The sequence below is a fragment of the Scatophagus argus genome, chromosome 16, assembly GCF_020382885.2.
Source record: "Scatophagus argus isolate fScaArg1 chromosome 16, fScaArg1.pri, whole genome shotgun sequence".
Classification (NCBI taxonomy): domain Eukaryota; kingdom Metazoa; phylum Chordata; class Actinopteri; family Scatophagidae; genus Scatophagus; species Scatophagus argus.
In genome coordinates this window covers 9698939-9725918 of record NC_058508.1, presented here as the reverse complement: position 1 = coordinate 9725918, position 26980 = coordinate 9698939, and the positions used below count along the sequence as shown (strand labels likewise).

General features: G+C 40.0%; 5 protein-coding genes across 10 annotated transcripts; all 5 read right to left on the bottom strand.

The window, feature by feature from the left end:
- Positions 1-30: 30 nt before the first annotated feature.
- On the bottom strand, positions 31-4298 carry nme3 (NME/NM23 nucleoside diphosphate kinase 3). Of its 2 annotated transcripts, none has more exons than XM_046415257.1 (5): positions 4145-4298; positions 2969-3099; positions 2760-2861; positions 2336-2448; positions 31-1125 (listed from the first exon to the last, which is right to left on the bottom strand). In XM_046415257.1, the coding sequence occupies exons 1-5, from the start codon at positions 4188-4190 to the stop codon at positions 1008-1010; spliced, it is 510 nt and encodes a 169-aa protein (XP_046271213.1). In that variant the 5' UTR covers positions 4191-4298; the 3' UTR covers positions 31-1007. The 2 variants fall into 2 exon arrangements, with proteins under 2 accessions (XP_046271213.1, XP_046271212.1); XM_046415256.1 differs by lacking the exon at positions 4145-4298 and adding an exon at positions 3606-3966.
- Positions 4299-5009: 711 nt separating this feature from the next.
- On the bottom strand, positions 5010-6750 carry mrps34 (mitochondrial ribosomal protein S34). The gene is made up of 4 exons (XM_046415255.1): positions 6594-6750; positions 5944-6326; positions 5757-5799; positions 5010-5515 (listed from the first exon to the last, which is right to left on the bottom strand). Exons 2-4 carry the CDS (start codon positions 6259-6261, stop codon positions 5226-5228), a joined length of 651 nt encoding a protein of 216 aa, XP_046271211.1. The 5' UTR covers positions 6262-6326; positions 6594-6750; the 3' UTR covers positions 5010-5225.
- Positions 6751-8511: 1761 nt separating this feature from the next.
- spsb3a (splA/ryanodine receptor domain and SOCS box containing 3a) lies at positions 8512-13315 on the bottom strand. 4 transcript variants are annotated; one of them, XR_006845707.1, is made up of 8 exons: positions 13121-13313; positions 12179-12375; positions 11553-11733; positions 11223-11410; positions 10950-11052; positions 10731-10856; positions 9747-10280; positions 8512-9313 (listed from the first exon to the last, which is right to left on the bottom strand). XR_006845707.1 is itself a non-coding variant. In XM_046416087.1 (7 exons), exons 2-7 carry the CDS (start codon positions 12302-12304, stop codon positions 9889-9891), a joined length of 1116 nt encoding a protein of 371 aa, XP_046272043.1. In that variant the 5' UTR covers positions 12305-12375; positions 13125-13315; the 3' UTR covers positions 9374-9888. The 4 variants fall into 4 exon arrangements, 3 of the variants coding, with proteins under 3 accessions (XP_046272043.1, XP_046272042.1, XP_046272044.1); XM_046416087.1 differs by lacking the exon at positions 8512-9313 and having other exon boundaries at positions 9374-10280; positions 13125-13315; XM_046416086.1 differs by lacking the exon at positions 8512-9313 and having other exon boundaries at positions 9374-10280.
- Positions 13316-14993: 1678 nt separating this feature from the next.
- atp6v0ca (ATPase H+ transporting V0 subunit ca) lies at positions 14994-20645 on the bottom strand. Its single transcript, XM_046414845.1, has 3 exons — positions 20406-20645; positions 16497-16680; positions 14994-16184 (listed from the first exon to the last, which is right to left on the bottom strand). Exons 1-3 carry the CDS (start codon positions 20479-20481, stop codon positions 15980-15982), a joined length of 465 nt encoding a protein of 154 aa, XP_046270801.1. The 5' UTR covers positions 20482-20645; the 3' UTR covers positions 14994-15979.
- Positions 20646-22296: 1651 nt separating this feature from the next.
- Positions 22297-26607, bottom strand: ypel3 (yippee-like 3). Of its 2 annotated transcripts, none has more exons than XM_046414846.1 (5): positions 26246-26607; positions 25189-25307; positions 24884-24927; positions 23821-23929; positions 22297-23451 (listed from the first exon to the last, which is right to left on the bottom strand). In XM_046414846.1, exons 2-5 carry the CDS (start codon positions 25303-25305, stop codon positions 23362-23364), a joined length of 360 nt encoding a protein of 119 aa, XP_046270802.1. In that variant the 5' UTR covers positions 25306-25307; positions 26246-26607; the 3' UTR covers positions 22297-23361. The 2 variants fall into 2 exon arrangements, with proteins under 2 accessions (XP_046270802.1, XP_046270803.1); XM_046414847.1 differs by having other exon boundaries at positions 26507-26578.
- Between the last annotated feature and the right edge of the window lie 373 nt (positions 26608-26980).

The window sequence follows — 26980 nt, the reverse complement described above, 5'->3', positions numbered from 1 at the left end:
CTTTACTTTAAAAAAAGAGCAACAAGGCTGTTTACAAAGGATTTCATGATCAGATTTATTGTCTTGGAATACATTTGAGGGTATTTTAGAAAAGCCTTAACGTGACAAAAGCAGCAACTGGAAGAATGAGACTTTTATTGAGCAATCTAAGATCTCAGCACATTTAATAAAAGTGCTGTTTCTCTTGGGTTTGGAAACTGTGCCTGGCATGACAACATTACAAAACCATAATGAAAAGCTTGTTAAACATCATAGTTTAGGACTTCTACCCTTTACATTCAAGTAGTCCCAAGTCACGTGTTTTACATTATTACAGAATTTGAATTTTTAAAAAAGGTACAGGAAACTGAAGATCATTAATGTGTAAAAAGGCAACAATTGTGATTGTTGATTGCTCTCATGTTGTTGGGTTTATATCGCAAAGAAAATTACAGAAATATGTACATTTTGGCTTGTTTTCACCGTAATAATTACAAGGAGCTTATTTCACATGACAAAGAAAAACGATATTTGTGTGATGTGCAAATTTCAGCCAGAACTGCATCCAAAACGAACTGAGCTGGTAAACGTCAAATAGTACACAAGTTTCCTGTACTATCACTGGTAATTAATATTTAGGCTGGATTTAAAATCAGCCATTTATACTTGTCATTCCATGAAATGCAAATCATGAATCAAGACCTTTTATTGCTCCACATTCCAGGCTTATTGCTAAAAAAGCTGTAAACATGAGCTGGTATCCTTGACTTAAAACATACAATAAAAGCAGACACTGTCAATTTGCTGATCAGATTATTGCTCGCTTAGTGCACGTCTGCTTAATTCCTCTCAGATAGAAAAAAAACACATTTCAGAAAAAAAGCAGCAAGACAGCGATGACACTTCTTCTTCCATGAGGCTACAAGCTACTAAAGCCAAAAAAACAAAACCGAGGTATGGTGTGATCCGTCTTGTAGTGATACTACTATAAAAGAAGACAGGATGGTGAACACAGCACAGGTAGAAATTCAGTTGTAGATCCAGTGGCTGCTGCTGTCCTCCCAGCACTGAAGCTCATGCTGACCAAACCACAGATGGATTTCTTTCTGGGCGCTCTCCACTGAGTCGCTGCCATGGATGATGTTCCTGCAACGCAGAGCCGACACAAGCATGTTGAGGAATTTCGGACGTACACAAAAACTACCAATAGAAGCTGGTCCAATTATAACAGACAAAGATAAAAGTCCACAACACATCATTCAGGTCCTTTTTGATCATTAGGTTCTTCATTTTGAGAGTCTAAAAAAGTATCATACATTTAAAACAGGCAAATGAAAATCTTAGAAGGGAACACAAAGTTTGGTTGCTCATAACGTTTTAAGCGGACGTGTGCCGGCCATGTTTGCGGCAGGTTCATCACATCACAACAACAGGAGCTTCCTACATTGACACTACAGTGCAAGAGTCCTTCACAGAATTCCTAAATTTGGCCCATTCAGACATGAATTAATTTAGTATTATTGAGAAGGCTTTAGCAAATGAAAAGCACTACTGCAGGGGAAATAAGCACACGCTGAGACCTCCGCTGACTTCTGATGTAGTAACAGCTAACTGTAGAAAATGTGTTTGGAGATACTATGGTAAATACTGTGGTGAAAACTCTTTGTGGTTTTATTTGTTCTTTATCTACACGCAAGGTTTCAGAAACCTTCTGGGAGGCCAAAATGAGAGGCTTAAAACACACACACACACACACACACAGAGTTACACGGACATGTTTTGGTTTTAAAAGTACAGAACACACCCAGAATAAACACCCACGGGCTAATTCGACTACAGACTACTGTACCGACAGCTTCCTCACTCTCCCGCTGGGTTTGATGAACTGGTTTGTGCAGGATAAATGGGCCTGGTTTACAGCAGATATTTTAACACATCCTAGCCACAGAAGTAAAGTAAACAGGGTTGGATTAATCACACAGAAGGTAGCGTTGCATTACAGTCCGTCTCATACAGCTCGTCTCATGCATTCCTGAAGTAAAAGTACTTGAAACGGAAAAGAAAAAGACAAAAGGGTATTTAATTTTGTGAAAAAAATATTCAAGTTACAGGGGTGAATTTTAGGACTGAGACATGATTCAGTAATTTTTCTTTTGCTAAATATGAACAGCTGCTGTTGGTGCCATCTCTGTTGTTCACCAGTATTTTCTCACTGTCAAGACTAACTGGGACTCTTGAAAAGAACAGAGCCACTGTTAACATTATTAGTAACACCTGTGCTTTTCCTGTTATGACAAGCCAAACAGTGCATTGTTGCTCACTTTCCTTCCAGAGGAGTAAGACCTTGTGACCTCACCTTCCCACCTCTACACAGTAATCCCCTCGGATGGTGCCAGGCAGCGAGTCCGCGGGGTTCGTCTCTCCCAACATCTTACGTGCAGTCTTGACCACGTCCAAACCCTCCCACACCTGAGCAAAGACAAAAGGAGACACGACCACAGCGTGCATAATCCTCTACATTCACAAGAGTCCAATCTGTCAGGCGCATTTCTTTAAAAACAGCATATTTGAGTCAAGTATTTCCTTACTGTGGTATGTTCTGTGCTGCACTTACAAATATCACACTCATGCATGGTGAGTGATGAGAAAAAAACTGAAAATTACTATCAGCTCAACACAAACTATAACTTATTGTGAGAAATATTAAGCAAACCGAAAGCCGTCTGAATTATTCTGAGAGCCTTTAGTATCACATGGTCCCGTGCTCTAGGGAAGCTCACCATTGCTACAATCGGTCCAGAGCTCATGTAACGGATCAGTTCCTTGAAGAAAGGCTTGCTCCTCAGGTCCCAGTAGTGTTCCCTCAGAAGATCCTCAGACGCCTGAAAGAGACAGACAATTAATTTACTATATCAGCCATGATTATGTATTTGGACTCAACTAAAAATATAAGTCTGGAAGGGGAATAAAAGGCAGACAGCTCAAATACCTGCATGAGTTTGAGGCCCACCAGTTTGAAACCTCTCTTCTCAAAGCGACGCGTGATTTCCCCCACCAGTTTCCGCTGCACGCCATCTGGTTTTACAGCAATGAAGGTGCGCTCATTCACGCCAGTCCAGCCTGGAAGCAGGGATGACATATGGCATAAATGACCAGCAAGTGCTTTAGGGGAAGAGAGACGGCCACCACACACAGCCCAGGGCAGCTTGCATGCTTGCATTCAAGAGATAGTGTTCAAGAAAAATGCAGTGTGTTGTAATGAAACAGCTAGCGGGAAAATAAATGACATAAAGCTGACACAGTTGAGGTCTGCATTGTGTCTAAGACTGTTGAAAGACAGTGTGTGTGTCACACACGGTTAGTTTTGATTGCAGATGGCCTCTGCAGCCTGCGGACACACAGATTAAAACCAGCAGTGCACAACATGCCTATCTACAAATACTGTCTGTTATTTGTTAGTTTTAGCCACCGCTGGACTTACAAACTTTGAAGTCTCTGCTAATCTGAAAATCCAAAGACTTACGGAAGACAAATGTAGTCTTCACACCCAGCAGGGAATATGCATTTTTACACTGTAAGAAACAAACCTCTCAGCCTCAGACATTTTTGCCTACACTGCGTCTCACCAGATTCCTCAATACGGGCATGTTTAACCACCAAATCTTGCAGTTGGTGTATTTCTCGCCGTGACCTTTTTTTCGGCCCCATTGCAGCTCTCCTCCTGCTGCAGCAGCCTATTAGCGGCTGCAGGTTACACATGAATCCTACAGGCACCAATGACAGCGCACTGACAAGCGAACTATTAATAGGATGATGAATCAACTTATTTTACTGTGAGGAGGACACATGGAGCACGCAGTTACTCAAAGTAGCCGCTACAATAGTGTAACGTTAGATTAGTAAAACGCAGAAATGTCAGTATTAATTGCCACACTTCCACGCCGAGCGACTATAACTTGCTGAAATAAGTTATAAAAGCTCTATTATAGTTACTAGGGGCTTAATGACACCGCTGACTCACTAACCCCGCTGCTCCTGTAGCTAGCCCAGGACTGTGTCCGCTGAGTCTGCGTCTCCTGCTCACATACAGTGGAAATTGTGAGCATATCATCCACAGCGAAACTCAGAATGAAAGATACACGAAGCAAACCGATTTAACACCAACCTGACTGAAAGAAGTAAGCGAATATAGACAGAAAAAGGCAGATCATTTTCGCCGGTGGACGGAGCACGCTGTAAGAAGGGGGGAAGGAGGACGTACGCACGCACGTACGCACGCGTGTTGCTTAGGAACGATCCCCAAAGCGCGGGCACGCAGTTTTCCGAGCACAGCCCTTCAGAGGCTCGCCAATAACAAGTCATATGCAAATCTACGGAAGCCCATTTCCGCATAGAAAAGACAAAAAGTTATTAGAATTGATAAATTACTTATCTTACACTCTTATACTATCTTAAAATATTTACTTATTCATTACATGGCCTCTGAGGTCCCAAAATAAATGTTTTTTTCTTTTATCATATATATGTCAATATACCAGTTCTCAGTGTGCTCAGAAGTCAGCTTCGTGTTTCATGATGTTATGACGTTGTCATAGCCGTGTCATTTTGAGATACTATCTCAAAATTTAACTTGTTCAAAGTTTTGATTTACTTATTTTGCAGGTTCTTACTGGTTTTTTGACAAAGTCAGCCACATAGTCTTTATATTGTAGTTCTCAATTAAGGTAAATAGTCCATCACTTTTTTTGTTTGCTTGTTTGTTTTGTTTTGTTCACTTTTACCATCTCTTTCAGTACTTTAGAGAGATCTGTACTGAGCTGTACTTCCCCTTCTTCCCAACTGGACCATGGTTATCTGTGGGATTTTAATTCAAAATTAAATTTGTCTTTGCCTTAGAGATCAATGGTCAAATCTGCAGTCATAACTACATTAAGTCATAACATTCTCAGCACTATGAGGGCTGTTATTACCTCACTGAAGTAGCCTATTAAGTACTCTATAATGTAGGCACAAAAGAAGAAAAAAAAAACAACAATAGCAGCTTTCTTTAATTTCAAATTTAATATTCATCACATACACAGATACATATTACATAAAGAGAGGCCTACTGCAGATGAAGATGGCAGAGAACCCATTTAAGTCCAGGATTTAGCCAAAGGTTTCCCAGCTTCTTGGGCAGAATAAGTTTTGGTTACCATTGGTTTGGTCCAAAGTGTCCAAAATTCTCATCTTCAGATCCATGAGTATCACACTGCTGTCCCCTCCGTCCTCTGGTCCTGCTTGCGGAAATAGTCTTCGTCGAACAGGACATTTCTCTTTAAAGGTAAGGCCGGCTCCTCGGCCATCATGGTGCCAAATGTTTTCTTGTGCTGAGCCAGAATCATGGCACGGATCAGGGGAGGGTAAGGAACGTAGCGCACAGGTGGCTCAGGGAGCGGCTCAAAGTCCTTCAACTGTTGCTCTTTGTGTTTGGGAACCAAGCGCCAGTCGTGGTACATCACCTTGTCCACCTCCTTGACCTCACTCTCCTTTTTTCCTGCCAAGCACAAAATGCAACAATGTCACTACATTCAGTTTGTAAATAAAGTCTAAAAGTAGCCCAATTAATTATCATAAGTCAAAATAACATAGGAATGAGATTATAGAATAGCCATCATGAGTTGTATATTTGTACTTATGAATTCCCTAAAAGCTGCTGAAACCCCAGTGGTAGTGACAGTTACAGATTACAGTGTAATGTATAAGCCCTGGTTTAAAATCAAACAGTCCAATCTTACCTTTGTAGGTGAGGATCCCCCACGCTTTGCCATGATCCATGTTCTAGAAAATACAAGAATCGGATGTCATTAACGTACAGGTATCCTATCAGACTTCATGCCAAACCTGACTGGTTTTTCACTCAATTCTACTACAATATACAGACTCGACACTTAGTGGCTGTAGATGGACATGTCCCGCTCTCACCTCAGCTGTGTAGTCCACCTTGACCTTGGTGATCTGCCAGTAGCTGGGCTCTGTGTGGTCTTCCAGCCAGGACTTACGGGTAAAGAGGCGACCCACTCCGAACATCCTCATTCCCGCCAGCAGGGAGAACAGGCGACTCTCCCTGCGGACATCCTGCCAGGCCAACACGGGCAGCATCTTCCCCGTGTAAGGCCGCTTCATGGTCTCGTAATCCAGGGCGAACCTCTGGGAATCACGCGGCCGGGACTTTAGCTCTCGGTACGCCCGGATCTTCCGAGCCATTTCTGCTATGATGCGAAGTCGCTTTTTCTTAACCATGACTTTTGATGTACAGGGGCTGCTTCACAGTCCTCTCTAACAAGACACACTGATCGGCGTTTGTCCTGCAAGAGATCAAAGTGGTTTATGTACATCTGAGATTAATGTAGCTCTTAGACCTGTTGACTGTAGTGCTAATTCATGTAAATCTGTCAGCACGGGTTGTAAATGGAAAGCACAGACATGTTACAGTCCTGATGGAACAAGGCTGTTAGCTAGCGTTACAATGTAATAGCATCTTATAAATAGATTCGTACATCGACATCGATTGATAGATTTTACTACAGAATGGATTAACCAACGACACTGCAAATATATGTAATTAAAAGTACCTCTATGTCCCTGGTGGATGGGTCCAATCCTACTTGACCTCCGTAAGCAGGGAACACACTTCCGCTCACTTGGTCCGACCGCAAAGAGTTCCCTATAAACACGCCAGTTCACTCTTGTTCCGCATGAGGTTAATTAAGTAGAAGACGGGGAGTAAATTATTATTTTCACGATGACAGGTACAGAGTAACTACATAAAATTGGATATTAACTAATCTATAAAGATTTGCTATATACTTTGCAAATACAATAGGCGTTTGTTGTTGTGTTTAATGCAGTCTCCAAAACTGTCAAGAGTGATCTTTTCCATCAGTTATGGTAGTGTTGGTCTTTATAGTGATTTAAATTATTAGTCAGAATTTTATAGACTTTGAGGTAAAATAAAATACAATACAAATACACACAAAGTCAAAAGTAAAAAGGCTAATTAAATAATTAAATAGCTAATTAAATAATTAAATAAATATATATCTAATATATTTTCTGTAAATTTGATTATAAAATGAAAACAATATTTTTCACTTCAAATATTTAAAATTGATGTGGATTATATATTCCATGCTTTGTTCCATTTTGACCATGACAGATGAAACTACGTTATTTGCAAATTAGTTCATTTCACTTGTTGTATTCCTAAAGCAAAATTAGATCAGATGAGCATAAGAATTTGGTATTTTGAAATTTAAATTTCCTTGGGACCAGTTTCATGAATGAGCACCTCCAGTCCTTTGTGCATATTTAGCATTCAATTTATTTTTCAGCTGAAAATCATGCTGATACAGAAAAAGGCGAGTAAAGGCCTTCACATAGTGTTATTATTGTAACATGTTATAGAAGAAACACTCAGAACTTTCATATTTACAATATAACAGTAAGAAAAAGTGCTTAGATGCATCAATGAGAAGACAAATACTGTGAAATAAGACATAAAATTCATCTGCTGAAGTACAATGAACCTCTTTGTGGTTACATTACAAGATCTATAGGGATAAATGTGATCAATCACTCCACAACTGTGTCATGTCACATTCTTCAGGACTAATGGGCATGGTCCTCCGGTACTTTCACCTCTGACTGTGTCAGTGCCATTTTGAGATCCTAAAACAGTGGTTTTCAAAGTGGGGCCCTTGAGGGGCTCCATGGGGTCCCTTCCAATAATTTATTTTCACTATAATTCCATCTATAGATAACACAGTGACAGAATCTATGATTATTTTGGTCATGGTTTTCATATATGTTCTGTAATAAAGCAATAAAAACAAAATTCTTTACAAATGGGGTACCTTGGGACAAAATCTTAATCAATTTGTGGTCAGTTTAGGGGTACTTTAACATGAAAAGGTTTGGAAACCACTGTCCTAAAGCACCAATTTCTTCTGATAAACATTATCACATAAGATGCATAGTACCTTAAGTCTTTGCGTAGGTCTGCTTAAACCAAGAGAAAATGTGATCAAAGACCGGTGACTGAGGCAGCAGTTGGCATACTGTGTAGCTTCAACACCTGGATCAAACACTATTTTAATACTTCTATTGTTATGGTTTGACACTACAAATAAGCTAAAAATAAAAATTATTTACATACCAGTATCTAACCCATGGCTAGTGTTGCCCTCCTCTGTCCTTCATCAACTTTAACTTCACACTATTCAGCCCATGTAGGCTCGAAAGATGGCTATAAAAATTTGTATTTCATTTTCCTGCTGGAAAATTAGTATCAATACATCCATGCATATGTTTTAAACCACTCCTGCAGCATAACCTACATGCTACTGTCTTTCATTTCAGGCTGTGTTATCTTACAGTCACATTGATACCAATAGAGTACTTAATAGGAAACATGTGAATGGAAGGCAAATAAAGCTTCAGTCAGAGCTATGAATACAGTAGGACAATGTGTAAACTGCGTTTTTTTTAACACTAATTACAAAAAATCTATTGTTATAAACACTCTAAGCACACAGAGAGCTGAGTCATGTGCAGGAGAAGTTTCTACAATCATGAAACTCCTTTCATGTTTATAACACATGATGGGGAAACTAGTACATATTTACAGCCATCTTCTACACCACCAGGGGCTGAGTGCTGGATACTAAAAGTCAAGAGGAGTTGGTAAAGGAAGTGATGTGAAAGCCTTGGGAAAACTAGAAGAACATCTTTGCAGTTCTTAAGTTTAAAAAAGTTCTAAAAAATAATTAGTGTAACAACAATGAAAAGTCAAAATGTGTGGCAGTCTCTTGTCAGTGACCTGATTCCTATCTCCTGGTCAGATTTAAAAAAGCTACACTAAATTACAGCATATACTGCCTTACTTTCATTTATTAGGAATGAGGAAATCCGTACTTTAGTTCATAAGGTTTCCTCAAGACAGCTGGTGATAGATGGATGTTGCCCTAAACCTAACAAATATTTGACTTTTAAGTTTTGTTTCTCAAGAAACAAAAATTGAGAAATCACAGTTGTATGAGTTCTCCTAGAGGTGATGGTGGTTGCATGACAGGAATATTTTCATTTTTGCAGGACTAAAACCTTCTAAGTACATTCAGGTTTATTTCACCTCCACTTAACATTTCTTAAGCTTACATATTTGTGGCAGTTGATGGTTTTGCTTTCGAGCTGTAACCTGCGGCCAAGAAATAAAAAATAGGGTCTATGGACCGTATCACTTCCTTACTGTTCCACTCATGGGGCACAGTTTCCCACTGATTCTCACTTTGGCAACCTAACAGAAAATTGCAGATGAAAGTAAAACAAAACAGGTAACAGATTACTTGGACAATGCAGTGATAGTGTTTAGGTTGAGAACAACGTACAATATTTGCATACAAGATGAAAACACTGAAATGTACAGTCTCTCATTTTTCAAACCCTCCTTTTTGCAAATATAGCATGGCCATCAAAATTTGGCCACATGTGATTTCAGTGTTAGACTGTACACTCCCCCCCCCCACCATCTCACTAATCCCCATTAACACATTGCAACAGGTTATTCTAGCTAACAAAGTAACGCCACTATTCATTTTTCACTTATTACTGAAGCTGGTGTGGATACCGAATGTATGATGAGCATGAAGACGTCTGAATGGCATGAGAGAAGATCACAGTTAAAAACGTGCAGGCAGTAACACTGCCATCACAGTTTTCCACCTACGTACCGCTCCATTCCTGGTTATGTTCTTCACTACTGGACATCACTGTTGGAGAGAAGCTTGAGGCAGGTAGGAAAAATTAGACTGTATGCCACGGGACAGTAACGTCTACCAGTGTTTAAGAGGAGGTAGGATTCAAGTTGTTCAGTCAAGTCCAGCGGCATCTCTTCCTCTGACAGGCCTCAGGGTCAGATGTACAACCCTCTGAGTCACTCTCAGAGGAGGACGGTCCAGCCATCGGGGGGGCAGGCAAGCGTGAGGGGCGCTCAGGTCCATCTGGGGTTTCTTCTGTGGTGCCACTATTGAGACTGAGCACCCAGCCCAGTTTGTTGTGGAGCAAGTGACGTAGGCCTGGCGGCAGCGGCAACACATCCAGGGTGTCTATGCAGTCTGGCAGCAGCTGGCGAAGGCGAGCACAGCAAAGGTAAAGCAGAGAGGTGGGCACAGAGCAGGATCTGATCACCTTCATGCTGCTCTTTGCTGCCGTGGAGCATGCCATCGGATAAAACCTCTTATTTCGTAGCTCTGTGGCAGCAACACCTAGATTGAGAGTAATAACAGAAGTTTTAATCTTCATGTATAGTAGATTAGTAGTAGTATGTATAGACTCTGTGGGGTATATATGTATAAATATTTGCACAGAATCCCCACTAAGCAGATGTGTACACAGGAGTGCTTCATACAAATATCTATATGGGTTAAGGTCTGGCATTTTGCTTTTGTAAAAACTGTTACGCTTCAGTGCAAATATTAGAATTTGTAAATTTGCACAAATGCGTACAAGAATCATTTCAGACAAACAGATGTATATCAGATGTGACAAATTCAGATATTCAACTATTCAGATAAATAGGTTCTTCATCAATGTCATAAAATGTCACACTGATTGAGTCACGGGAGGATACTCACTCAAATGCCACAGCACTGGCTAATTCTGTCAGGTGTAAACTGATAAATTGACCAGGCAGCACTCTGTCTGCCAGTACTAACCTATACACTTGCGATTCTTGAAGAAAGTGAGTGTGCCGTGCCACGTGTCCAAATGGACTCCGATGATGGACCCCTGTCCAAACCGGGAGGAGAAATTCATCTTATCTCCTTTATGATGCAGCAAGCCTGACAAGATGAAGACAAACACCGATGTTTAACTTCTACAATAACCACTGTTAGCAGTTACGTCTATTTCAGGTCACGATGTGTTAAACTTACCAGTGTAAGAAAGACCCCAGCTGTCTGTATCTTTTCCCAACAGGCTGCAGAACGTGTGTCTGTATTTGTCTAGATTAACATCAGAAGTACCAATGCCAACCATCTGTATAAAAATAAACAACAATTTAGAGACAAGACACTTTTGTCTAAACATGAATAAGTCTTTTGTCTTAGACAAAACATTTACCTTTGGACTCTTTGAGATTGCTTTAGGTAACTAAGTTAACATAATTTGAGCAACACTGTGTTCTGCATTAACAAGCAGATTTTTACCATGTCTGTTCCATACACCGGGGAGGTCATCTTGATTTCCCAGAAGTGCTGCCCTTCAGCCAGCTCCTTGGAGCCACGGATTGCTGCTGTACCACAGCTATATTCAGAATGGAAGTTCACTTTGCGATTGTCACAACTCAGTAATGTTGCTGTCGATCGGCTGTTGGTATCCCAAACCCAATCAAAGTCTGAAAAAAATCAGAAGTTGTGCTGTCATCCATTTATTCAGGGCCAATACAAGAACTGAACTGCTGACTTAATGAGCCTACAAATTATAAAGTGGGTGCATTCTATAATAGTGAGAACTGAAATGCAAGGGCTGTCTTGCACCTTGGTCATCTTCTCCACAGTGGCAGTCTTTCACTTGGTGAAAACCTCGCAGACGCGGGTTGTAGTTGGTCTCAGCCTGGGAATCGCAGCCACAGTAGGACTCTCCGGTGACAGGCACTGCACTGGGGACTGGAGGGACCATCACAGCTGAAAAGTCTGCCTCAGAATCTGAATCGCTGTACTGAAGAGCAACAATGTAGATAGAAGATCAAAGATTGAATGCAAATATCAACAGCACTGCTTATGAGACAATGCAGCACTGGTTTTGATTGGCTGCTACAAAGACAAAACCGGGCACAGGAAAATCAACACACCTCTAAAATTTGATAGTAAAATGCAGACATTATGTTTCATTCCTTTCTGAGGAAAAGATATTTGTTCTGATACATAGCATGCAAACACATTTTCAAGCATGACAAATCACCATCAACAAAGAGACACTGTTAATAACGGCCAAAGGCAAATTAGAGATTTCAATTTTGACACAGCTTCATGGAGTGAATTTGCCGTCTCATGGTGACATATCTCCTGCCTGGAGTATAAAAAGTGGCATTATATCACGCTAACAAGAACTGTCCATTGGCACTTTACGTCACCGAGAAAAACAGCAACCCCTGTATGCTTACTTCTAAACGGTCATACGTCCACTCTTCACCTTCAGAGGCCAACACAAGCGCCCGGGCGTCAGCATCCCTCCGTATCCCGCCCCATACATATCGCCATGCACGACTGTTCCTGTTTCGTCTGGACATGGCAGCAAGTCAAGTCTCACCAGTCAGATCAGTTCAATCCAGATACTGGAAGAACAGCATCAGTCCAGCAGCTGAAACACAAATTATTACATGATAGTTATGTTTATATATCATAAGAGGCAGAGACACGTATGACTTAAGTGGCAGTTAACCTGGATAGCTCTTTACATTGCGACTTGTATCTCTGGTCGATGCAAGTCTTCTGAATCTGATTAAAAACACTTGAAGTCTCACACTTGCATAAACTGTAGGACAGCTTATTTTATTAGCATTCTTACCAGATGCACTTTAGCCCACTGTGACACTTTCTGGGGCAACATTAACCACAACATCCCACACAGGCATCGGCTAACTAACCGTTAGTAGTCTGGTCCCAGTCCACAGACTACTGCCATCAACAGTAAAATTATTATTATCCTTTGACACGCGATGTTGTTTTCCTACCTAGCTTCAATTAGCCACCTAGCCTAGCTAACGGAAGCAGCTAATGCTAGCTACACAGTATTCAGCCCGTTGAACGGCGCCTGTATTAACATGTTTGGAGACTATAACAAGGTCAGAGATACCATAATTCAAGTCAGACTACATGTTATACATGTGTAAATGGCCCAACATAACAGGTACATAGGCATATATAGCTGACTGTCGCGCGTTCACAGTTTATCAGCCGTGTAGCGTTAATAAGAAAAGGGTGACCAGTGGCGGAATAACATTTAACTTGGCTGATGATGCAAATTCAGACCAAGAATAAACCGGATAGTTAACCTTTGGCTGCTATCAGCGATTGAATAAAGGATAAGATACAGTGAACGTTACCTGCCTATTGTGTACAACCAGCAGTCACGGAAAATAACTGACAACACCTCGAAGACTTCGTTCCTCGACCGTTAATGCACAGCAACTGAATGCTAGCTGAGCTTCCCGTTTTCCATGACCTACTTTGCATCAGTCTCACCGTAAACAATAACAGACAGGAGGAGCTCAGAGACTCCTCACAGGAAGTTTTCAGTGCACTTCAAAGAGACTCCTGTTACAGCTACGAGGAACCTGTGAGGTTGTTTTATTTAGAAATAGAAGTAGGTTATATGTTTATTACTAGTACCACCTCTCGAAAGTATCAGCAAAGTAATGTATGGAAAATAGAGGGACCTACTGCTTACCCACTGCTTTCTAAGTGTTGTGGTGCAAAAATTTGCTTTTATTCCCCTTGTTAGGGTAACAGATGTAATTTCAGTGTACATGTGGGCACCTAAATATTGTTGAATGAAATTCTGTCCTTTAAAATATCAAAAATAAAAACCTTCATTAAGCAGAATGCTCTTCGTCAGTTCAATGTTTTTATTTTGGGGACTTTTCATTGCTGATGAATTAACATATAAGACTTATTAATGTTGTAGCTGGTTAAAGGCAACACTTACTATATTTATCGGCTTCAAAAAAGCTTCCTATATACATCATGTACTGCTGTTGCATCTATAACAAAGCATAATTTTTATAAACTGTTCATATGTTTTGTATGTACATCCCAATCTGAAAATTACCTAAAAACTATAAAAGTTAAATGTAGTGCAGTGGAGTAAAAAGCACAGTCTTTGCTCACATTAATGTAAAATGCATTTTTATGTTGTAGGTGCATTTATACACTGATCCCATTGATTACAAAGTCAGTGGGTACCTTTGTTTGAAAAGCAAGTTTTTCATTCAGTCATACATGAAACAGTTATTTATGTGTGTGTGTTTTTCACAGTTTGAACACTGTAGCTCAAGGCAGTTAACTCAAGATAAAGCAAGAACATCTATTCATAACTCTCATGTGTTATTTCATCCATCCATCCATTTTCTATACCGCTTTATCCGTCAGGGTCGCGGGGGAGCTGGAGCCAATCCCAGCTGACTACGGGTGAGAGGCGGGGTACACCCTGGACTGGTCATGTGTTATTTCTTTAACTTAAAATAACAGGATTCCAACACCTTTTTAAAGAACAAATTCAAGGACTTGACATGGCCAAGTTCAAGGACCCAAAACGGCATACTTTGAGACACATATCAAGGTTAATTACCATTACAGCACTCAGAACTTTTTATGAGAATTCAAAAGCTTTACAGAAGCTCACAGACAACAACAAAAATCAGGGACAATCTTGAATGTGTGAACACCTCTCAGCTGTGCTGTTAGTGATGGCAGGAAACTGCAAGATGCATGCAAATAGCAGAACACAGACTATTTACTAATCTTTTGTAAAAATATATCAAAAGAACTTCACTTCTGTTCTTGCACAAAATATCTCAATTCCAGCACTTTCAATGACCCATGTCTATTATTAACCATTTAAGAACTTTCAAGGAAGGATTTTTTTCCCTCAAATTCACCATTTTAAAGCATTTTGAAGACTTGTGAGAACCCTGAAATATGAATAGGAAGGAGTCACATCCTCCTCACGATGAACTGTAGTAACTTTTGTAATCCTGACTTTTTATCTATCACTGTGATGTCAAAATGTGTCCACTACTTTGGTTTGACCAAATACCTGCTGAACTGAATACTGCACTGAACCATACTATACTGTAACTGCTCTAGTTCATCAATTTCCATTAACACCAAAATGCTTGAGACCGAAAAGACTAAATGCTGTTCATAGTGTTCAGTCATCCTGGTAAATATCAGACAAAAAAAAAAGGGACAATGAGATTCTGGAGGAGGTTGAGTTTTATTTGGAAATCTGACAGGCATGGCTGAACAGTGAGCTCTCACCTTAAACAGAAAAAAAACAACAACAAAACAAAAAAATATCAAGACAGCAGCACTACAGGTAAACGATACTAGTGTCTGAGAATGTCATATTAAACATAAATCAACTTGCACACGTCATTCACACACACATGCACACGCGCGCACACACACACACACTCACACACACAGGCAATCAACTCCATGTCAACATGTGGACATCCTCCATTAATAATCACACTACATCCAGAGGAATTCCAAGCACTTAGAACAATTACCCACAGTGCAATTAATCTAACTATACACAGATAATTTATATATTTTGATGTATATAGGGTATTCAATAAACAGTATTCCATTTAGTTTCATTAAGTCAAAATCTTCATAACTTTCCATAAATAGTGAAAAAAATGTCTTATTTGTTCCTCACCACTGTGATTCAAAAATGGTCCCAGAAAAGAACATGAAAAAAACAAAACACTAATGTGCACAATTCTTCAGCAGTCTCAAAACAGAGAATGATCAAAACCACCAACATAAAAACATAAATCAAAGGAGGGGAATGGGCAGAGGGATAAACGTTGATACTCACACTCACATCACAGACTGGTTACTACATTTACAGGGAGTGGAGGGACTCTGGATCACTGTACAGGTTAAGATCAGACAACAAATCAAGCAAACTGTCCACACACATCATCCCACAACAACCAATACATCTTCATGCCCGTTCTGTATGCACGAGACCTGACACAACTGGATGGCTTTAAACAATATGGATAGATCACATCTACTGGGGACAACAGCTGTCAAGTCGACCGCCAACATGATTCTGTTGCCATCCCCTCCTGTCAGACCCACGGGGTATAATGGAAGTAGGTGAAAATCTCCTATTTGTTCTTGCTGCTTTGATGTGGAATGAATGAGATGGTGTTTGATGTAGACACTTATTTTGTAGATAGGATGAGGGCCACAATGAGGCCATAAAGCCCCAAAACCTCAGCGAAGATCAGGATCAGGATCATGCCCACGAAAAGCCGGGGCTGTTGGGCAGTGCCTCTCACACCAGCATCACCCACAATGCCAATGGCAAACCCGGCTGCCAGACCGCTCAGGCCCACACTCAGACCGGCTCCAAGATGCAGGAAACTCCTGTTGAAGCGAACCAAAAACAAGAGTCTCTGTTTAGTAATATCTTGGCAATAGCACATCATGAATGTTCGAGACATACTGTGTAAACAAATTGACTAATCAAACATTTAGCAGTCCAAAGACCAATGTTTTTCTTATTGTTGCTCTGAGTTGATCAAAACAAGAGATAAAAATGCAGTGAATACTGGGCTTAAATTCATCAGGTGGCCAGAATTAGATTAGCCATTATGTCTGTGCAAGTGTTTCAACTTCGCCAGATATTCTGTTATTTGTGTAAAATGCATGAGCATAAACAATGTGCAGGCTACTTACTTGTAGAGGGTGACTCTCTCAGAGATGTTGTTTGCTATCAGCACAGCCACCACCAGCCCGTAGATGGCTATGATACCAGCCATGACCACGGGGATGATGGACTTCATGATGAGCTCTGGCCGCATCACAGACATGGCAGCAATGCCTGTGCCGCTCTTTGCTGTCCCATACGCTGCTCCTAATGCTGAGTAAGAGAGAAGAGAGTTCCTGTTAATTCATCTGTCCTGATCAGTCAGTGTTAACTCTTGGCTTACAAACTATTCCTGACAAATGGCTCAGACTAAGCAAGTCTGGATTCAGTTGGAGCTGTGTGAGAATGATTAATCCAGTTGACTGATCGAAACATGGAGTAGAAATTTGATGTGCAGGTAAAGGATGAAACGGTAAAACAAGGTCGACTGCCAGTTATCTCTTGTTTCAGCAATAAATAATTGAGAAATTTAAGTGGAATATCAAAGCAACGAGAGATGCACTTGAAAAACAAGGCAGTGCGTCAATTTTTCTGGTTTCCCCACAAATTTTCTCTTAAAACGTTTGAAAAAACTATTGATAAATATTTTAACTCTGGAGACTTGCTACCCAACATAACCGTGCCCACTTCAATACAAAATCAGAAAATGGTAGCTCCTGGGTTTTATTTTCAGTTCCACCATCGCCTCATGATTCACCGATGTCTAGTCTGCTTGTCACATAGCCAGCCGCATATCTGCCAGTTAATCACTTGTGTCACATCTATCCCCTCTTTCACATCATTCAACACAGGGCAATGATGTCTGACCTATATCACTAAAACTCAATGAAAAAGGAAATACAGACAATCCAGTGATCAGGATTGTTCTTTGTCACCTGGAGAGCATCAGTCTACAAAGGCCAATCACTGACTGTCATACATGACTTTGATGGCGACCAGCAGTAAGCAGCTCTGAACAAAGGATGTCATGAGCTTATCACAAACACCCACTGGAGGCAAATGAATAAATAAATCACACAGCACCAATATACCACTTCTCACTTGCTACTGTGGGTGTGTTGACACTTTTGAAGGTTATGTGCTTAGACCACAAGCAATTGTTAGTGTGTACTGTGTAACAAAGAAACAACATTTTCTCCAATAATTTTAACAGCTCTGTATCAAGCAACACTTTTCCCTATATTCTGGGAGGGAAAGGCTCTACATAACAATTTACTTATACACTGATATTCTCTTCAGTTTTATTTGCATAAGACTGGATAATCGTCAGTATTAAGCCCATGTACAACATAAGCCCACCTGCAGCTTTAAATAATTTTTTAAAAACTACAACAACATATTAACAATTTTTGCTGTACGATGCCTCTTTTAATTAAGCTGCTTGTAACATAAATAACCCCCTTTTATTCATTGTAAGACAGATTTGTCAAATATTGAATTATCAACGCACAAGTGTGAGAAGTGCCTGCAGATCTCAGAAGGTGATCAGATACTCATTTGTTGTCAAAATTTAAGTGTGTTAAATAAGAGAGTTAGAGTTAGAATACTTAAATTAGATGCAATTAACATTTAACATTTATTTTGTTTAACTGCAAATCCTGAAAATTAATCATTTACAATGTTTCTCTCATTACTATTGAATCTATAAAATAATCTCTTTCAATCAGTCAATCTTCAGAAATATTCAAAAAAAACATCTGCACTTTCCACCAGCTGGCTGGAATAAGAAATTTTGGTCAGTTTCACATGCCAACACCACATCGTGGGACAGAGATACAAACAAAATGACAGCACCTACTGACAGATGAGGAACTGAAGAGTGATTCTGAAACTAGTTTCAGAATAAATATATATATATATATATATATATATATATATATAGGCTGCTCAAGCCTATTTACAACAGCTATTTACAGGCCAAACCAACAAACAACTGTTATGACACCATCACAGCGCCAATGAAGATTTTACCGAGAGGTAATATTTTTCTGATTCCAAGCTATAAAATTCTAATTATACTACTAGATTGAGGTGTCTGTATGCCTAGGAAATAATTTATAACACCAAAACACTGGCCAGACAAGAAATAAGATAATCCAGTATGGAAATGCTAGAAATATGTCTGAAATAATTTAGAAAGTGATTCACCATTACATACATTACAAACACTAGCCAATGTATTAGTGACTGGATGTTTTTAATTTAAAAGTTGTCGGGGAGGATGTGTTCAATGGATTGAATTCAACAGTATATGAATTTAAAACTGTCCTATGCCTGAAATCAGACAGGATACCCATGTACCCATGATATTTATAAATACTCATCAGAGTCTAGATTTGAGTGGACCAGCTGAACATTACATTATTACCACAGACTGTATACAAAGACGAGTGACTTGAGAAAAGCGAAAACATCTCAATCACCCACTGGTGACTGTCTGCAGTACAGTGAGTATGTGTGTCTGCTAAATGAATGTTAGCAGATGGGACATGGAACAAACTTAAAAAAGTAAATTAAAATGAAAATCAAACTACACATCAAATAATCTTTCCCCAGAAATTCTGATGACTACTGAGCAGACTCCAAATGGGACCAACACTGCAAGATATCCAATATATTTTAGTACACTCCAAAAAAGTGATGTTTCCTAAATGTTTGTGTAGTCAGTGGTTCTCATGCTGTCAAAAAAAAAAAGAAAAAAAAAGCCAAGGTCATGCATTGAGGCACTGCTGTGCTATGCATAACTGTTTTCCATCCGACTTCTGGTACAATATATAGCATAAATCAACAGCAGTGAAGGTTTTCAAAATTATGATGTGAGACGAAAAGGGAATATTTCTAACCATTATTGAGAAGAACCTGAATTATTTTTCCAGCCTATTATATTTTGTCTTTATGTTACCTAAATGAATGAAGCACAACAGTTCAAGCACACCAAAGTTTGTGCAGGATAATCCCAACGAGTTAAGTTGATTTCAACATAGTTACATTTCCACTACAGTTATATTCATTCAAGAACAGCAGGCTACAGACTCAGCAATCACACAACCTGGTGTGCAGATATTAAATTTTGTGGGGGAAAAAATCAGAGTACTGATGTCAGCACTCAGTCTGGCAGCTTGGAGTATCAGAACTGTTGTTGGCAGATAAAAATCTGTAACTACCCCAAAGGGCAAAATGCTACTTGATGTCATCCTCAAATCACTTAATTTCCCTAAAAATCATTGTAAGAGCACAATGTATAGTATGTTTGTAGGGACAGTGTTATTTCCTCTTTGACCAATCAGCTATATCCACCTCTCAGCACAAGCTGAAAGAGATAAGCGGTAGTACAGGAATGAATGAATTTTCCCCTTTAATTCATCACACTGCTGTCTAGGCCTTGATGCTGGCCCTCCTGTAACGTAATTTATATTACGGTCAATGGGAAACATGCGCTGGATCAAAGCTTAACTAGAATTTATTTTACAACTCATGAACATCTGGACCTCCCTGTACTGTGAAAGGACTTCCTCACGACAGATTAGAGATGGCCTCGCTGGGGCAGCAACTACCTCAGTGAGGGTCTGCGTCACCAATCAGCATCTACCAGGAAACGGCATTACAGCTTCGATATGACCTCCCTCATACAGGAGACAGCTAGCCATAATGTTAGCAGTGTGAAGACTGGAGGTCAGCAGCTTGATGTCGGTTGCAAGCATTCCCCCGCCTCTGCCTCGCATCCCTGAAAGGTGTATGTGTATATGTGTGTGTGTGTGTGTGTGTGTGTGTGTGAGCTGTGACCAAATCAGCGAACACCTACATCGTTTTTCTTAAGACAGGCCCATGATGTGATATCTAATATAGTCACGGGAATTCAACATCTGGCTAAGCTAACTAATTTGCGTTAGAATAACACCAAAGACTGAAATGTCAGTTGAAGGAGCTGATGTAGTTACCGCTGAAGACCATGGCCGCAGAGGCTCCCATCACAGCGAAGAAAGGCGAGTACTCGGGGCTCTCCTCAGAAGACATTCTTGCACTTTTCTCGGGGCAATATAGCTACAAGACAAACTATCTTCTTTTTAGATTTTCCTCTTGCCCGCCGTCAGCTTTGGACAAGCTAAAACACTGAAAGGGGGCGACAACGTAGCTACAAGCAAGAGCACCGGTGTAGAAGAGGAAAATGGCGAAACGGAAAAAGTCACATGATCCACCATCTGGGAAGGATCCATTTGTGTGGACATGGGGGTGCTCGAAACAAACACGCATAAAAATATCTAGCCCCTCTTGTTTATTGCACCGCATAATGTCTAGTAGAAGTGATCCCTATTTAATAGTAATTTTCACAACATCTTGCGTCACCGCAGTTTGCAATACCCAGTATATTATTTGAGCGGTTTGTACAGTGTGTGTGTCGTGGTATGTTCTGCTGCAAGTGCACTGACTGCAGTTGAAACGCTAGTTGTCACTACACGCTGGCGTATTAATTATAGGTATCAAATACATAGGCCTAGTAAAACAAACCATAAACACTGTTTTGCCCAATAACTTAAAAATACAACAAACAAGCAAGCACAGTAATGTGGAGACGACCACAAAGCTCAGCAATACAATGTATAGCATACTCACCGTATCCATCTTAGTAGCTATTTAAAGGTATGTATGTTTTAACCTGTGACAGGGAAAGGTTAATTTAAAACCAACATAATCCCCTCAGGATTTTAACATGCTAAAAACTTGTCTTGATTGGGTAGCCTGTCCTGAAGACACATTCTAGAGCTTCTTTTGTCAAGGTCACACTGTAATAAATAGGTGTTTCCGATGTCAACTTAAAGGACATTTCAGCTCAAAACACTTGTGCAAAACACTTGATCACATTTTTTTTTCTTTGTTTTACTCAAAATAGTTTCTTCAAATTTATATTTCTCCCTCAGAATCCCTTAGTAAGTCCTGTATGGAAGCGAAAAGGGTCATTAATATTTTGATATGATGTTCACAAATAATTAGCGAAAATAATTTGCTACTTTTGTAAAGTTTCCCAGTATTTGTCAATCAGTAATACCTTTAACTTGGACAATTGTATCATAAAAATGCCCTTAAAGTACAAACTTGTACAAGAGTTTTTCAGGAATGAAAAGTGAAAGCAGAGCAGACAGCAGAAAATGCACTGCACACACATGACTGTCAGCAGCCTCTGCACTTGTGCTGGTCAGAGCTCATTCATGTGACCCATGCCTACTTCAAGTGTGATCGCCATTTCTTTACAGGAAGAGGACAAAATGTATTTAACTTTTAGATGTATACAATTACTTTGCTTTTCTTTTGAATTATGCTAATATTGCACCAGTCAAGATGTGGGTGATTGGACAGATTATAGATTGTGTTGTTCATCCAAGGCATGAAAATTTTATCATCTGCAAGTTCTTTTACTGTATGTTCTACATGTAGCATTAAAGTGCCTGTTTTTGTAGTACACCTAGCTAAAACTAATAATCTAACAAAATTATAATATATAGTACCAGTATAACAATAATTTGACAGTACCTACATCACCTTCTGCTGCCTATTTTACTGACCAGTGAGGACATCCTGTTGGATTTCTTTCTCCCTGTAAATCAGAGTTCTGCTAACATGCTTAAACTACACACTTTCATAATAAATTAAAAACTGTGAACTTGAGGAAAGTTCATTACTAACACCATTACACCAGATGCTCGGTAAATGATGTAAAGGATAATCAGTTCTCAAGTAGTGATCAAACTTGAATTTTGAAGAAAAGTTTGTTGTTGTGGGTGTGTGTGACACAAAGTAAGACATCATAAGCAAAAGAAAACTGAAGTACACAAGTTACATACAGACTGTTCTTTAATGAAAGATTAGGTTAAAATAATGTACTTTTAATCAAAGAAGCAGACATTAAAAAAAAATCACCATAAATATGCTACATAATCTTAATCACACTTTGCTCTAACACGATTGAGTAAATGTATCTGTGAGGACAGCTCAGTGTTAGGTTATACACAAACACATAAAGGACAGATCTCGTCAGCATCGAGTAAAGGATAAAGGATATCACAGCTGTGCAGTGACAATTCTAGATGTGAATCTCAAACTAATGCTTCTCAACACCATTGAGCTTAAGACATCTCAGCACGTGCTGCCTAGACACACACACCTGTATATCTATAAGCAGAAAACAATCATACTCCAGATTTAAGAATTACTGCAGGAGAATTTTGTGATGTTATTTCAGCATCCTGACTGCCTGTGGCACAATATGAACAAGTGTCATTGATCTTACCATAAAAAAATGGATTTCACTGATTTTAAAAAAAACCCTCCCATTGCTATAAGCACTCCCATACCCTTGCATCACTTGAAAATGATCTATGGGTTAAAACAGGCCGAAATACTTCACTTGGTTTGGGCCGATATGTCTAACTGTGCACCTTAAACGCAAAAAGGAAAACCCAAATACCTGCACCTGATGTGTAAGGTCATTATTTCATTACTTGCTCTGGCCTCGCCCCCACAGAGCATGTTTAGCGGTCGATAAGGGTGATAAGGGTTTCATCACTCAAACACACGCTTTAAAATCCAACATGCACACGTGCCTGTGTGACTACACCTCCCAGTCGTTCACACTCAAACCGTGCACTCATTCAATCCATGTCCCAGCACAACTAGCAATTGAGATAGCAATATTGGCAAATGAGTTGTTGTGGTCGCTGGAAAAACATGATGAACACAAAAAAATAAGGCATCACATGCTATTCTTGGCAAAGCCGTACGAAGTGAAAGTGTGGCACAGCAATGGCTTGTACGTGGGATGAGGAAGCTACACTGGAACCCTTTCGAGTCAAGGGGATGCAACTTTTGAAAAAGTCATGAAGAAAGATGAAGATTTCCCTCTCAGTCCCAGCCATTGTCCTTTATCATGTGGGACAGCTCGATGATAAACTTCCCCTCCTTGTACTTCTGACTCAGCTCAAAGGCTTGTTCCTGTAAAAGCGGGGTGTATAAAAGTTATTAGAGAATAAAGTATAGCTCAAATCAAACTATCATTATTTACAAGTAGTTTTATAAAAAAAAATATCCAGACACTCCAAGTCTGTCATAACACGCAACTCCAGTTGTGTGAAGAATTTAAATACAATTAGGGAAGACAAGTAAACCAGGACAAGGGTGATCATGTTTGATACTTCCTGCTTATGTTACCAGGGTGCCATCAACCTGTGAAATCTGATGCCTAACCCTAAATCAAAACCTACACCATAGGAATGCATGGTGGAAACAGCTTTAATGCTCTTCATCGAAAACTAGTTTGAAGGTGAACAAGCCAGTGTTTTATTTGCAGGTGGACACACTTACATATTTCCAGCCCAGCGTGGTGTGACAGTTTTCACAGTAGATGTCAGCTACTGCATGAAGTCCTGTGAGCAGCAGCCTCTCCTCTGCAGGACCACAGCCGACATTCACCCTGAAAACAAACACAGTGTTGTCAAAAGGCAGCTCCTTTATGGTTCACAGAGGAACTCACATTAATTATTCTCCTTACCACGAGATTACTGTGACCGTAAACAGAAGAGGAACTACATTCCTGTACTGCTATAACTTCTCATGAAACAGTCATGGGAAGCATGTCTTTTTAAACGATTTGAATAGATCTTCTGCAGAACAGATCAAGGCTTGAATTGAATGGACGCAGATGAGGATGGATTAAGTGCCAGTTATTTAATGGGCTCAGTTCAGTTCAATTTCAATTTATTTATATAGCACCTTATACAATCAAAACTGCCTCTAGATGCTTTACAGAGACCCAGAACCTGAACCCCCGAGCAAGCAGACAGTGGTAAGGAAAAACTCCCTTTTAACAGGAAGAAACCTTGAGCAGGACCGGCTCGCAAGGGAGAACTATCCTGCTGATAGTTGGTACATCGAAGAACGTACATATCTTAGGCTCTCAGAAAGCCTGTGAATTTCTGACCTACTAACCCAGGAGGAGCATGACGAAAGTGAACTCACCCAAGGTCCCACTATGAAGCAAATCAAGTTGTCTGTTGACGATGTGGTTTGTGCAAACATGTCTAATACTGAGTATTTGTTTTCAGAGAGAAGTAAACTATGAGTTTTATCAATTATCAGTTATTACAAATAGACAATGTTTTAAATGTAGCAAGTAGTCACACAGTGAGAATAATAATAATTATGTACAGAAATCAAATTTTAATGCATCAAGATGCATTGTTTTATCACCTCATGGTAGCCTTCTGAATCAGATTCAAATAAAATCATGATGTGCCAAGAGATTCTCACCCCTATTTTTCACAGTGACTACAGGGATCAAGATAAAACTGGACATCTATGAAAACAATATCCATTTTGTACATTCAGTGTGGTAACATTTGGTGATATTTAAAAATAATATACTCACACAGAGTTGAAGAGGTAGGCTCGGCCCTGACTGCCTTGGAAAGACTAGGACACATGGAAAATGAAATCAGAAAAAAAAAATGTGTGTGTCCACTTGACAAGTAGATCAAACACAACATGATATTAATTAGAATATTTACAGCTTTGCAAAATACTTCCAAAATGCCTTCTAAATTTGGGAGATCTCGTTAGTCTTGTGTCGTTCCAGTTTTTCCAGTATGTCTCCTTGTGCTACGACAGTGAGATGGTGATGATGATGATGGTCATTAAATGATTATTAACAACCAAGAGTGGCAGCATACTCACCTTGGAGATAAGATCATCATGGTTGGCCAGATGGGCGCGGCAGTGCACGCAGCTGTAGCGACGGTGGCAGGAGTCCAGGTAAGCCTGGAATGTCTTGGCCTTTGTCAGTTTCACCATATCTGAGGTAAAAGAAAGTAAGAGGAAGCAGGATTGTAGTATGCTGTTGTGCACCAATTATTCATTCAAGCACAGAGGATGGTTAACCATACATATGTATAAGGGCTTTAGGTTTCGATTGCATTTATCTCTAGCGACGAGGAGACTGAGGATGTTGACGTGAGCTTTTAACATATCTGACAGCAGCAAAAAAACACTACAAAGCATTCTCCCATAATAAAACACATCTCTGGGCTCTTCATGTTGATTAATTTAAAAATTCTGAGACCCATTTCCATCAGGAAAAGGGAAAAAAGGATGTGAAGAGTTAGTATGAGCTGGTAGGTCAAAGTTATAGGGGCCATAATTTAGAATTTGTATCTAACAGATTTGACTATATTTAGTAACATTATGATTCATTATGATCATCATCTCTTCTATTTTCTTTTAAATTCTTTAATGGTGCTCTATAGCATTAGCCAGATTTATTTTGAACATATCTGAATTGCAGCCCCAACAAACAATCTGCTGTAATCATGCGATCAAGTATCCTTCTATTGTCCAGAGACTGACCTACAGCCAAGGTAACATTTAACAAAGAATGTTTTAGTATAAATTAAGACAATTAATTGATATTAATGCTGGCAAACAGGTTAGAACAGAGTTTACCAGCATTGCTTCCTGGTCCACAACAGTTTAAACAATCTTCGCTTCATTAGATGCAACCAGTCAATCTTACTCCAATTCGAGCCCTTGCAAAGTGTGTTGCCCCATTTAGGCACTACTGACCGTCTGCTAGTCGTCAAACAATGACACACATGGCCTGAAACGGCCTGATGTATATGTCAGAGAGATTGGCCACTAGCTCTGACCTAGCTTGCGCCTTAGCTAGTTGGCTAGCTTCACAGTCACAACACACACCGCAGCTCAGATGCGCAATGCAATTTGCCTGTCGACTCACCTGATAAAGGAGACGCTCTGCACAGTCTGCCCAGCAGCCGAATGTGACTGACGGTTGAAAAGCTTACGATTAAAGGAGGTATGTGGTCGACAGGTCGGCTTGTTCAAACACTCGACCACGCGCTGACGGCTCGGACAATAATGACAAACGCAGACAAGCCTGTGGTTGTTGCAGCAGGGCCCGTTTACCCGCGTCTCTTTTTTGAATCTAAAACAGCCTTTAAAAATTTCCTCCTCGACTATCGTTAAAACAGAAACTCACATCAGAGAATGGCGACAAGTACACAGGATGACCGAGCGGCGGCCCCGGCGGGAGAAAAGTGGTTTGTTTATGAAAACACGCAAAGGAGGAAGTCTGAGAAGTGCAAAACAAATCGTTTTCGACCAATAGGAACCTGCAGGTGACGTTGAGAATGTGGGTCAACCAATGGGATTGAACTTCACACGAGCCCTTTATAGCTATCAGTCTGATAGTTGGTACAGGACCAGAAGTGCTGTTAGTGGGTTATCAGGCCCTGCTCGGCGATTTGGGAGAAAAGTGACTCACATTTGCCACAGACTGATCACACGGACACCCTGGGAACAAATAGATTCAGGAAATCTTGAATGTTCTTGAGTGGTAATGATGGGGAGGTGACTTCTTTGCATGTATGTGTATGTTATATGCAAGCCTGTATCAAGAGGTCTAAATTAGCCTAGTAAGAGCAATAAACATTTCACCAATGTTTACTTCAAA